General features: G+C 43.5%; 1 protein-coding gene across 1 annotated transcript in view; it reads right to left on the bottom strand.

Annotated features, from left to right (window-relative positions):
- cfap70 (cilia and flagella associated protein 70) overlaps positions 1-13,637 on the bottom strand; it is a 75,498-nt gene that overhangs the window by 24,244 nt on the left and 37,617 nt on the right. Inside the window, exons 15-18 of the mRNA XM_080206163.1 lie at positions 11,013-11,144; positions 6,853-6,978; positions 2,010-2,143; positions 213-328 (exon numbers count right to left, since the gene is read on the bottom strand). Of these exons, the coding sequence (XP_080062289.1) occupies positions 213-328; positions 2,010-2,143; positions 6,853-6,978; positions 11,013-11,144 (508 nt within the window). The remainder of the gene's footprint in view (positions 1-212; positions 329-2,009; positions 2,144-6,852; positions 6,979-11,012; positions 11,145-13,637) is intronic.

Genomic DNA, 13,637 nt, shown 5'->3' with positions numbered 1-13,637 from the left:
GGGATTGTGACAATTTTAATTATCTTGAATAAGGGTGATAAATCATAGTGTGGAAAGTGTAAAGGTGTTTCTTCTTATCTGCAACAGGAAACATCCTGACATGCGTTCTCCTGATGGGATTGTAATAACGTTAGGAATTGAGCAGTGCTTTCTGCTTGCAACACTACTTTAAGATAAATTGGTCGTGAATTGGATTGTGAATTGAATCTTACCTTGGATTGTCCAAGCTAACACACTAGCTGGTTCAAAGCACCTGGCACTCTCAAAGAAATTGTCAGCATCATCATAACGTTCATTCATAGATGCTAGAATACCACAGAGAATAAGGCTGGAAAAAAAATCACCAGATTCAGTCAAACAAAGAAATCATAATAAATGCTGCAAAATCTATTCCAACATTGTATCAACTTTACAACTAATTATATTCTCCATATGTTTTGAATCAAGGCAACCACCAAATCAAGTAATAGTGTACATAAGAACATAAGAAATAGGAGCAGGAGTAGGCCATCTGGCCCCTCGAGCCTGCCCCGCCATTCAATAAGATCATGGCTGATCTGTTGTGGCTCAGCTCCACATTCCCGCCCTCTCCCCATAACCCTTAATCCCCTCTCTTATCAAAAACCCATCAACCCGCGTCTTAAAAATATTTAGCGAGGTAGCCTCCACCACGTCAACGGGCAGAGAATTCCAGAGATTCACCACCCTTTGAGTGAAGAAGTTCCTCCTCAACTCCGTTCTAAACCGCCCCCCCTTTATTTTGAGGCTGTGCCCCCTAGTCCTACTATCCTTTCTGAGTGGGAAGAGTCTCTCCACCTCTATCCTATCCATCCCATTCATCATCTTATACGTCTCAATGAGATCTCCCCTCATTATTCTAAACTCTAATGAGTACAAGCCTAGTTTATTCAGCCTCTCCTCATAGCTCAACCCCCTCAACTCCGGCATCAGCCTAGTAAACCTCCTCTGCACTCCCTCCAAGGCCAAAATATCCTTGCGTAAGTACGGCGCCCAAAACTGCACACAGTACTCCAGCTGCGGCCTTACCAATGCCCTATATAGCCGCAGCAAGACCTCCCTACTTTTATATTCAATCCCCCTCGCTATGAAGGCCAGCATCCCATTCGCCTTCCTGACCACCTGCTGCACCTGCAAGCTGGGTTTTTGCAACTCATGCACAAGGACCCCGAGGTCCCTCTGCACCGTTGCCTGCTGCAGTTTTTCTCCACGTAAGTAATAATCCTTCCTACCATTATTCCTACCAAAGTGGACCACCTCACACTTGCCAACATTAAATTCCATTTGCCAGTTCCTGGCCCATTCGCCCAGCCTATCTAGATCCTTCTGCAGACTCTCCACACCCTCCGCACAATTTGCCTTTCCACCAATCTTGGTGTCATCAGCAAATTTTGACACCATACACTCAGTTCCCTCCTCCAGATCATCTATATAAATGGTAAATAGCTGAGGCCCCAGCACCGACCCCTGAGGCACTCCACTAGTCACCAACCGCCAATCCGAATAGCACCCATTGACCCCCACTCTCTGCCTCCTATTTGACAACCAGTCCTCTATCCACGCTAACACCCTACCCCCAACTCCATGTCCCCTGACCTTCTGCAATAACCACATTCATCCACTGTGCTGATCTCTGTACTGGTGCTTGGGAAGGTCCAAGTGACTGGCATAGCAACTTTGGGAGAGCGATATCCTCTCACCACCCACATCTGTGCAAATGCAGAGCCTAAATGGTGAGAAGGGAGCAGCAAGCATTGCACTGTCTAATTGAAATGAGTTCTATCACTCAAAATGGTCCGATCTTCCAATGATGTCATTGAGCAGGCTGTGCTATTGGTCCACGCACCACCGATTTTATATATGCTCCAGAATGAAATCAAGGCCCAAAATCAAAACTGAAACTACCCTTTTTTTCAGCTTAGCTGTGTTAATTATGCTGTATCTAAAATATTGCTCGTAAACTTGGATTGATTAGCACGCTTGATTCTGACCTGGATATATGTTCCTGGTTTACAGCAACAGCCTCACGGAAGCATTCGTCCGCTTTAGCATGGTCACTTAACAGAAGCTGAAAAATGCCATAGTCAAACCAGTGTTCAGCATTGTTCCTGTCACGTGCTAACCTCTGTAAAGGAAAAGGTGTTTTGTTAATTGAGAAGTAGTTGAGCATCTTAGCATCCCCCTGCTGAAGACAATGAGGGAAATCTTGTTGTGCCTGTTTTCCACACGGAAAACAGAGGAGGGATCCAATCTAAGGACCAACCTCCCACACCCAATCAGCATCAGAAATGCATCCAGTGCTATTTTGATTTAGATGATAATTTGGCATCCCTGGTTTGGTGTCAGCCTATCACAGATATCAGGTCCCTTGAATTTGCTAACAAGGAGTTTAATGCCTGTTTTACGAGCCTTTTCTGAAATTGGTAAAAATAAATATGATGCGTTTGCACTTATTCTTCTAATTGCACTGAGATCAAATCAGGGGCAGTCTGCCCCCATTAAAAAACTGGAACAACAGTTTCCTGAACACCTATTTAGGTGTTGTTAGTCTGAGAACAAAGGCCAGTGATAAAAAAAAAATCTTTATTTTTGACATGCTGTTTCAATATTGTTAGTGATGGAGGTTTTATTTGAAGACAAAGGAGTAAAAAGTCTGTTTGATATCTGCTGAAGTTATTAATCACACCCTCTCCAAAGCCAACAATAATTATTTCTCTATCACAGACCACCTTGCCTGATGATACACCATTCAACCCCAAATTGGAATAAGAGAAGCTATCGCCAAGCCTGTGCCCTCCTTATTAGAATGTAACCAGTGACAACTTTGTATTGGTTGTAATGTGACCAATGCGAACAAGATGTAAGGGTCAGCTGACCCAAAAAAACCATGGAACTAATTACAGAGTGATGTAATAGTCAGCTGACCAGCTGATTCACTATAAGACACTATGTAGAATTGTATAGAGCTTGGAATGGCCCAGGGTGAGGCCTCAAATTTGGAGTAATGATGTTTCTTTAGTAAACCTTTTCTTTGACTTATAAGTTGGAGTATGTTTTGTTGTATTTTTCGTTATCTGCATTTCTGAAGGGTTCCTTCTGAAGAAACACCCCTCCTGTTCTTAATACCCACACTTCCTTCTCATGTTATTCCACCTATTGTTTGGCAATGGCATATCTCTCTTTTACCAGCTCTCTCCAAGAAGACTCACAGAGAATTTCCAGACTTTTGCCCAGGATGCCACAGTTATTACAGCGAAGACAGAGAAGGACAGACTCATCTACAGTGGACACCACCCATAAATAAATGTGAAGGCCACTGGCTAACAAATCAGATTCAAGCAGCCAAGACTGGAGTTAAGAAACTGTCCACATTTTAAAGGATGATTCTCCCATCCTGCTGAGCTGCTTTTGTAGTGCAGTGGGCCAGGAGACTCACGGGCTCCCCGCTGGGCAACATGGCCTCCGCGCATCTCCGGCAGCCAGGTTTCCGGTGCCGTAAGCTCTGTGCCAATCTGGGCCACCTGGTATGCCCAAGAAGCAAAGTGCCTTGGCATCAGGCAGTGTCAAGGCGGTGGGTGGGGCCTAATGGGGGCACCGAGCCTCTGGGGCAATTGGTGGTGTGGGGGGGGGGGGGGGGGGGGGGGGGGCGGCGGGGGGGTGCCACTGCCAATCTGCACTTGGGCTGAGAGGGAGTGATCGGGGCTGGCCACTGGGGTGAGGGTGGGAGAGAATGGAGGGTCAGCCTGCTGGGATATGGGGGGGAGGAGGTCGGGACTCTGGTCGTGGGGAGGGATGATCGGGTCGGGTCTGCATTGAGGCTGGCTGGGGGTGGAGGGGGGGATTGCCAAGGCTGGCCTGAGCATGCTTGGGGAGCCAGTGATTTGGTGGGAATAGGCCCCATTCCCTGATTTTCAACATGATTCACACTGGTGCACAGAGTATGGGAGATTCATTTTGAAACTCCAGCTGAAAAAGCCAGCGTGATTTACTCTAGTTTTTATTTTAATACGACACTTAGAATTTTTTTGGGAGAACTGTCCCCTAAATTTCTGCATCCATTATCTTTACAATTAAAAGACCTTCGAGTTGTTTTTATTTTACTTGCCTCTTTACAATTGCTGCTGCCTATATGATCATGGCAGCACCAGCTTGTCCTCCTGGCTGCTTTTTCACACCATATATAATGCCCTCATATGCATCTAGTACATGCTAACATAATAACAGAGTTGTCGTGATGGGAGACTTCAATTTCCCAAACATCGACTGGAATATCCCTAGGGTAAGGGGTATAGATGGGGAGGAGTTTGTTAGGTGTGTTCAGGAAGGTTTCCTGACGCAGTATGTGGACAAGCCTACGAGGGGAGAGGCTGTACTTGACCTGGTACTGGCAAATGAACCACGGCAGGTGATGGATCTTTCGGTAGGAGAGCATCTTGGATATGGTGACCATAATTCTATCTCCTTCACAATTGCGTTGGAACGAGATAGGATCAGGCAGGCTAGGAAGGTGTTTGTCTGGGGTAAGGGGAGATACGAAGAAGTCAGGAAGTTACTTGGACAAATAAACTGGAAGGAGGCGTTCTTAGGGAAAAGTACCGAAGGAAGGTGGCAGATATTCAAGGAATGTGTGTCTGGAGCTCTGAATGACAACGTTCCGATGAGACGAGGGGGTTTTGGTGGGTCGAGGGAACCGTGGTGCACAAAGGATGTGTTGAACCTAGTCAGGAAGAAAAGGAAGGTGTACAAGAGGTTCAGGGAATTAGGAGATGTTAAAGATCTTGAGGAGTATAAGGACTGTAGGAGGGAACTTAAAAGGGAAATTAGGAGAGCCAGAAGGGGTCATGAGAAGACCTTGGCGGGTAAGATTAAGGAGAATCCCAAGGCCTTCTATAAATATGTGAAAGGTAAAAGGATAAGAAGAGAAGGGATAGGACCTATAAAAGGTGAGGGGGGAAAGGTTTGTGTGGAACCAGAAGAAATGGCGGAGGTGCTTAACGAGTACTTCGCCTCAGTATTCACGGTGGAAGCCGATCTGGGAGATTTTGTTATGGATTTGCAGCAGATGGAAAGGATTGAGTACGTGAATATTAAGGAGGAGGATGTGTTGGAACTTTTGAATTCTATCAAGGTAGATAAGTCGCCGGGACCAGATGGGATGTACCCCAGGATACTGTGGGAGGCGAGGGAAGAGATTGCAGAGCCCCTGGCGATGATCTTTGCATCGTCAATGGAGACGGGAGAGGTTCCGGAGGATTGGAGGATTGCGGATGTAGTTCCTATTTTTAAGAAAGGGAACAGAGATAGCCCGGGAAATTACCGACCGGTGAGTCTGACCTCAGTGGTTGGTAAGCTGATGGAGAGGCTTCTGAGGGACAAGATTTACGAACATTTGGAGAGGTTTGACATGATCAGGAATAGTCAGCATGGATTTGTCAAGGGCAGGTCGTGCCTTACAAGCCTAGTTGAGTTCTTCGATAATGTGACTGAACACATTGACGAAGGAAGTGCCGTGGACGTAGTGTACATGGACTTCAGCAAGGCGTTTGATAAGGTCCCCCATGCAAGACTTCTTGAGAAGGTGAGAGGGCATGGGATCCAAGGGCCTTTGGCCTTGTGGATCCAGAACTGGCTTGCCTGCAGAAGGCAGAGAGTGGTTGTGGATGGGGCTTTTTCTGAATGGAGGTCAGTCACCAGCGGAGTGCCTCAAGGATCTGTTCTGGGACCCTTGTTGTTTGTCATTTTCATAAATGACCTGGATGAGGAAGTGGAGGGATGGGTAAGTAAGTTCGCTGATGACATGAAGGTCGGTGGTGTTGTGGATGATCTGGAAGGATGGCAAAAGCTGCAGCAGGACATAGATAGGATGCAGGACTGGGCGGAGAAGTGGCAGATGGACTTCAACACGGATAAATGTGTAGTCGTCCATTTTGGCAGAACCAACGGGATGAACGAGTACACTATCAAGGGCAGAAGTCTGAGTAGTGTTGAGGAGCAGAAGGATCTTGGGGTCCGGGTCCACAGGACTCTTAAATCGGCCTCGCAGGTGGAGGAGGTGGTCAAGAAGGCGTATGGTGTACTGGCCTTCATTAATCGAGGGATTGAGTTTAGGAGTCGGGAGGTAATGCTGGAACTTTATAAGACCCTTGTCAGGCCTCATTTGGAGTATTGTGCGCAGTTCTGGTCGCCTCACTATAGGAAGGATGTAGAAGCTATTGAAAGGGTGCAGAGGAGATTTACAAGGATGTTGCCTGGACTGGGAGGCATGCCTTATGAAGTTAGGTTGAGGGAGCTGGGACTCTTTTCCCTGGAGAGACGAAGGTTGAGAGGCGACCTGATAGAAGTTTACAAAATGTTGAGAGGAATAGATAGGGTGGACTCTCAGAGGCTATTTCCCCGGTTTGAAATGGTCGCTACGAGAGGACACAGATTTAAGGTGCGGGGAGGGAGGTTCAGAAGTGATGTTAGGGGTAAGTTTTTCACTCAGAGGGTGGTGAGTGAATGGAATCGGCTGCCGTCAGTGGTGGTGGAGGCGAACTCGCTGGGGTCTTTTAAAAGACTTCTGGATGAGTATATGGGGTTTAATGAGATTGAGGGTTATAGATAGGTCTGTAGGTTGGTAGGTGATGATGTGATCGGCGCAACTTGTGGGCCGAAGGGCCTGTTTGTGCTGTAGTGTTCTATGTTCTATGTTCTATGCCTGCAGAATGCAAATTAAGCTCAACAGGGGAATTGGCCACTGGGGATGTAACCATAACCAAACTCTTCTCAAGCAACACAGAGGAATATTCATCTTTAGATTCCCCGGATTATCAATCTAACCACATAATCTCTCACCTCTTGGTGGTATTTTTTTGCTAGTTCAAAGTCCTTGTTCATTTCAGCTTCTTTGGCAAAGTGTTTTAACTGTGCAGATCCAAGGGATGATTCTGGAATAGGATCTGGAGGATCCACATGCAACAGCTAGATGAAGAAAAGGGACAATAATTTAGACCCAAGTCAGAAATATTTAAAGTTCTGCTCAAAATGTTGATAAATTGGAGGATCTAAATATCACAGCTTCCACCAATCTCACATGTCAAGAGATGTCAAACAACTGCATACTTTTTGAGCTGCACAAGCAGTGTTTTTTTAATTCATTCATGGGACATGGGTGTCGCTGGCTGGCCAGCATTATTGCCCATCCCTAGTTGTCCTTGTTCAGAGGGCAGTTGAGAGCCAACCACATTGCTGTGGCCTTGGAGTCACATGTAGGCCAGACCAGGTCAGGACAGCAGATTTCCTTCCTGAAGAACATTAGTGAACCAGATGTTTTTTTCTGACAATTGACTATGGTTTTATAGTCATCAGTAGATTCTTAATTCCAGATATTTTTTCTGTGGTGGTAGGATTCAAACCCAGGTCCACAGAACATTAGCTGAGTTACTGGATTGATTGTTTTGCGATAATACCACTAGGCCATTGCCTATCCTCATATATATTCATTTCTACAGGATTTTATGAAACTAAGGTAGAATAATTAATGCATTAATTATGGCTAAGATAAAGTGAATGCAAGTTGATTGGCCTAAATTTGATTAGGTTAAGTTGATTAGCCTATATATATATATCCACATGTGGTGTTTCTGAAACTCTTAAAATCAGGATAAAATCCTAAAGCAAACTATTCGGGAGGCAGAAATATCACATATTAAATAGCTGGAGTACTGTGTGCAGTTTTGGTCGCCACGCTTGCGCAAGGATATTTTGGCCTTGGAGGGAGTGCAGAGGATGTTCACTAGGCTGATACCAGAGATGAGGGGGTTGGACTATGAAGAGAGACTAAATAGACTGGTTGTGTACTCATTGGAGTTTAAGGATGAGGGGGGATCTTATAGAGACGTATAAGATAATGAAGGGGATGGATAGAGTAGAGGTAGAGAGATTCTTCCCGCTTAGAAAGGATAGCAGGACTAGAGGGCACAGCCTCAAGATAAGGGGGGGTGCAGTTTAGATCGGAGTTGAGGAGGAACTTCTTCACTCAAAGGGTGGTGAATCTCTGGAATTCTCTGCCCGTTGAAGTGCTGGAGGCTACCTCGCTAAATATATTTAAGTCACGGGTAGATAGTTTTTTGACAGACAAGGGAATTAAGGGTTATGGGGCGAGAGCGGGAAAGTGGAACTAATCCACTTCAGATCAGCCATGATCTTATTGAATGGCGGGGCAGGCTCGAAGGGCTAGATGGCCTACTCCTGCTCCTATTTCTTATGTTCTTATGTTCTTACTTTACCAGCTGTACAAGAACGTATTTTGGCAGAGGCATATGTCATGATGGATAGTTGTGACTGTCTAAAAGAATAATAATTTTAGACAGTGGAATAAGTTCTAATAAGAATGAGGTCCCTATGGTTGCACATGTTCAGCAATTCGTTTGACCAACCAAATATACCTCAGTGACTCAAGGGTCACAAGCCAAAATTTGATGAGGTAAATCAACTGTCAATTGTGACCATAGTGGGGCAATAAAAAGACTATAAAACTATCTTATCTGTCACTTCAGTAAAACAGGAAACAACATCCAAGTGTCCCCTGTGTGAGGTTGTTGTCAACTGCTATTTACAGTGTCTATTAAATTTGGTCAAATTAGAGTTTGCATGAAATTTTGACAAATAAAATATGTTGAACTGACATCCAATTAGAGCCAAAACTTAATAATAGACAGATATAAACCAATAAGCATTCTCTTCCTCACCACTCACACCCATATCTACATGTTATCTCCTTGTCACCTCATAGCCCCATCCCATATCTATAATAACTCAGTATTATCAACTATGGACAGACCACAGGAACCATTTGGAGATGAAAATTAATTCAATTTTAACAGTCTCAAGTGAGTTTCGAAGGCTCCAAACCAATTATTTCAGCAGGTGGGCTGAATTCATATTTTAATTGACAAAGGCTATTAAAGTATTTCAAATCTTTGATGGGCCAATGGAAGTCTTTTTGTTTTAATAAGAGATTGACCACTTGAAGGGATTTCAAATCTTTGAATGAGTTTCGTGAATGATAGTTTTTCTATTATCAAGTGCTTATAGAAACTTATAAACTAGAAGCAGGAGTAGGCCATTCCGCCCTTGGAGCCTGCCCAACATTCATTTTGATCATAGCTGATCATCAAATTCAATGTCTTGATCCCCCCTTTCTTCTATATCCCTTGATCCTTTTAGCCCCAACAGCTATATCTAATTTCTTCTTGAAATCAGACAATGTTTTGGCCTCAACTACTTTCTGTGGTAGTGAATTCCACACATTCACAATGAAGAAATTTCTCCTCACCTCAGTTCTAAAAGATTTACCCCTTATCCTCAAACTATGACCCCTAGTTCTGGACTCTCCCACCATTGGGAACATTCTTTCTGACCCTGTTAAAATTTTATAAGCTCTATGGGATCCCCCCTCACTCTCCTAAACTCCATGAATAAAATCTTAATCAATTTAGTCTCTGCTCCTATGACAGACCTGCCATCCCAATAATCAACCTGATAAACCTTTGCTGCAGTCCCTCTATAGCAAGGACATCCTTCCTCAGATAAGAACATCAAACTGCATGCAGTACTCCAGGTACGACCTCACATTTTTTTCATTATCAAGTGCTTATGAGTGAGACCTTTGTTAGATTGTTAGAAGTACAGTTATTAATATATTTCATAAGAACATAAGAAATAGGAGCAGGAGTAGGCCATCTAGCCCTTCGAGCCTGCCCCGCCATTCAATAAGATCATGGCTGATCTGTCGTGGCTCAGTTCCACATTCCCGCCCTCTCCCCATAATCCTTAATCCCCTCTCTTATCAAAAACCCATCAACCCGCGTCTTAAAAACATTCAGCGAGGCAGCCTCCACCACTTCAACGGGCAGAGAATTCCAGAGATTCACCACCCTTTGAGTGAAGAAATTCCTCCTCAACTCCGTTCTAAACCGCCCCCCCTTTATCTTGAGGCTGTGCCCCCTAGTCCTACTATCCTTTCTGAGCGGGAAGAGTCTCTCCACCTCTAGCCTATCCATCCTATTCATCATCTTATACGTCTCAATGAGATCTCCCCTCATTATTCTCAACTCTAACGAGTACAAGCCTAGTTTATTCAGCCTCTCCTCATAGCTCAACCCCCTCAACTCCGGTATCAGCCTAGTAAACCTCCTCTGCACTCCCTCCAAGGCCAAAATATCCTTGCGTAAGTACGGCGCCAAAAACTGCACACAGTACTCCAGCTGCAGCCTCACCAATGCCCTATACAGCCACAGCAAGACCTCCCTACTTTTAAATTCAATCCCCCTCGCTATGAAGGCCAGCATCCCATTCGCCTTCCTGACCACCTGCTGCACCTGCAAGCTGGGTTTTTGCGACTCATGCACAAGGACCCCGAGGTCCCTCTGCACCGTTGCCTGCTGCAGTTTTTCTCCACGTAAGTAATAATCCTTCCTACCATTATTCCTACCAAAGTGGACCACCTCGCACTTGCCAACATTAAATTCCATTTGCCGGTTCCTGGCCCATTCGCCCAGTATGTTTCAGAACATACTAACTCTTTCTACTTATCTCCCCCTCACCAACCCTCCCTCATACTGACCCTTCTGCTTGCTGAACTCTCAAGAGTTGTCAGCCGTACTGACTGGTACAATCAATATTTCAAAAACACAAAAGCTTGTGCACTAAACTCATGTACTTTCAGTGTTAAGTGAAAAGGTGGGATCATTGCACTGACAACTTCTATTGTACAGAAATTTGATGGCTGTCTCTATAGAGTTTTGGCAAAAGTGTGCAAACCAAGAGGGGACTGCCGCAGGTTTTTGATTGACTCTGAATCACCACCACCTCCTCTTCCTCAAACAGTGCTTTGCAGCAGGACTGGACTACATCTACTGACATGTTTGGTAAGCTCAGCAAACTTAACCATCCGTTAAAAGGTGACAAAAATTAATAGGTACAAAGCTTTTCCCACTGCATCTGTTCCTTACCTTGTGCAGGCAGCAATGCATCTGATCCACCAAGAAAATATACAATTCATTAAGAAATATCTGAAGCTGTTCTTTATTCTCAAAGGCCACTGTCTGCAAGTATTTCTCCCGCACAATTTTCACAACTGCATGCTGGAATAGGAAATTAAAAGTTAGGATTCTACAAGACATTATCTCTGTTGTGACAACATGGAGGTGATTTTTCCCTCTGCTTGATTTTGGAAACACCCAAAGGAATATACCTCGCCTTGTAATCTTGTATGAGTGTGTGTGAGGTAGTAGGAAGTTACTGATTTTGGTAAATTAAAGCAAGATCTGACACTCTCTATCATGGACAATTTATTTTTAAACTGGTGACAACCTTATTAAAACAATTATCAAACTGAATAAAATTCCAATAAAATGCTATTCAAATATTACAAGACTCCTTCAGGAATAATGAAATAAATCATTACAGAATTCAGTCACTTTCAGCTAATATACAAATAGGCTTTCTCCAGTGAATAAACTTTCTCCAGTGATGCTCTCATCTGGAACACTTTCTGAGTTGGTATCTATCTGGTGATGGTGATTTTATGAAGACATACGTGAAACTGCAAGTTTTTCATGAGAGCCTCACCTTCCCTCCTTCTGACTCAAGAACTGGCAAGCATACTTTAACAGTTTCCCCATTGTCTGGGTTTATATACCTGGAATTACCTCACAGTATTCCTGTGTTCTGAGTGGTTTGAGGTTGTAAACAACCCTCACATTTGAATTTCATTGGTTCTATGTCTTTGCGTGCTTGCTTTAAACTCTGCTCCAATTCAAAAGCCTGTTTTGGTTAGGTTGGAACACTGACTGCTAGGCTTTCATACAAATGTTGCAAAGACCTGCTTCCGCAGCCTGCACTCTGCAATTTAAAATCCACACAGAAAGACACCTGCTTTTTGAAGAGACAATGCTATATGATTTCTTTTTTTTGTTCGAGCATTTCTTTTCACTACTTACATTTGTCAAACACTACATTTTTAACCTTACATCTGCAATTCACAACACTGTAAAAAAAAATAATATATAGGCTATGATTTGCTAATATTAACAGTGAAACTGTCAGCATTCACCTCAATACGACTGTGAAACTGTCAGCAACCTATGACGTCCACACATGCAGAGTAAACACAGAAAACCAGAGATGTCTGTCAATGATTCCCTGCTCCTCTACAAGTAATGTTTCTGAAGCTCCCACAATTAAAAATCTTTATAAATTGGTTGAATTATAGTGGTCTTTCACTTTTTAAATGCCCCTTGTACCAACCTCCCCAAAAATGAGCACATTGTTGAATGTGATGTAACTGGGGTTTTAACTCCACACTACACCCTCAAAACTGCTCAATAGCCCCTCTGGCTCTGAAGAACTAATTTCATATTTGTAGAATGTCAAGTTTCTCCATTATGCTAAAAATTCCACATGTGCTTAGTTTTTATTTTGAACATTGTTTATGCTATTTCAGCTTCTATCTTAAACACTTGATAAGCTGACAGAAGATGAGACATGATCCTATTGAATGTTAGGCCAGGCTCGAAGGGCTGAATAGCCTGCTCTCACTCCTAATTCTTATGATCTTAGAACAAGGATTACACTTCAAATTTAATTAATTGGTTGTAATGTGCTTTGGTGTATCCAGAGGTAGTGAAAGGGTGCTGTATACATGCAAGTTCTTCATTTTCTTAAATAAACAGTGTTTTAATAGTCATGCTAAAGTGAAGAAATGTTTTAATGTTCTGTGTTATAAACTCAGCTCATATTAATCCTCCATACATTCAATCCGACTGCATGCATAACTATCCTCAAGCACAATATGAGCAAAATGTTAGAATGTTGGTGGATATCCAAAGGTATTCTAAACCAGTGGCCATTGATTCAGATATATCTTCAAGTATAAAGGTAACTTACATCTTGTTGGTGGCCTCTAGGGAATATTTGCAATACCACTGGGCCATTCAGATTTTTAATAATTATTTCATGGGATGTGGCCATCACTGGCATTTGATGCCCATCCCTTTAAATGCATGGCAGGCCACTGCAGAGTGAAGTTAAGAGTCAACCATATTGATATGAGTCTGGCATCACATGTAGACCAGACTGGCTAAGGACGTTAGATTTATTTCCCTAAAGGAAAGGCATTAGTGAACTTGATAGGTTTTTAACAACAATCGATGATTGTTTAATGGTTACAAATACTGAGACTAGCTTTCAATTCCAGGTTTATTCATTGAATTTAAATTCCACCATGGTGGGTTTTGAACCCACGCACCCAAAGCATTATCCTGGGTCTTTGGATCATTAGTCCAGTGACATTATCACCATGCCACCATCTCCACCAAGGAGAAAGGCTAAATGGCTATGGCATCTATTAAGGACGAGCATGATGAGAAGCTGTGACTGAAAACAAAAATACTTAGGACTGGCATAGTAGCACTGTCGTTAGCAATATTGCCTCACAATGCAGGAACCTGAGTTCAATTCCAACCTTGGGTGACTGTCGATGTGGAGTTTACACATTTTCCCTGTGTCTGCATGGGTTTCCTTCGGGTGCTTTCGTTTCCTCCCACACTCCAAAGATGTGGAGGTTAGGTGGATTG

Source organism: Carcharhinus amblyrhynchos, chromosome 18 (assembly GCF_965287045.1).
Source record: "Carcharhinus amblyrhynchos chromosome 18, sCarAmb.v2.hapA, whole genome shotgun sequence".
Taxonomy (NCBI): Eukaryota; Metazoa; Chordata; class Chondrichthyes; order Carcharhiniformes; family Carcharhinidae; genus Carcharhinus; species Carcharhinus amblyrhynchos.
Note: the sequence above shows the minus strand (reverse complement) of the source record. Positions and strands in the feature narration are given on the sequence as shown.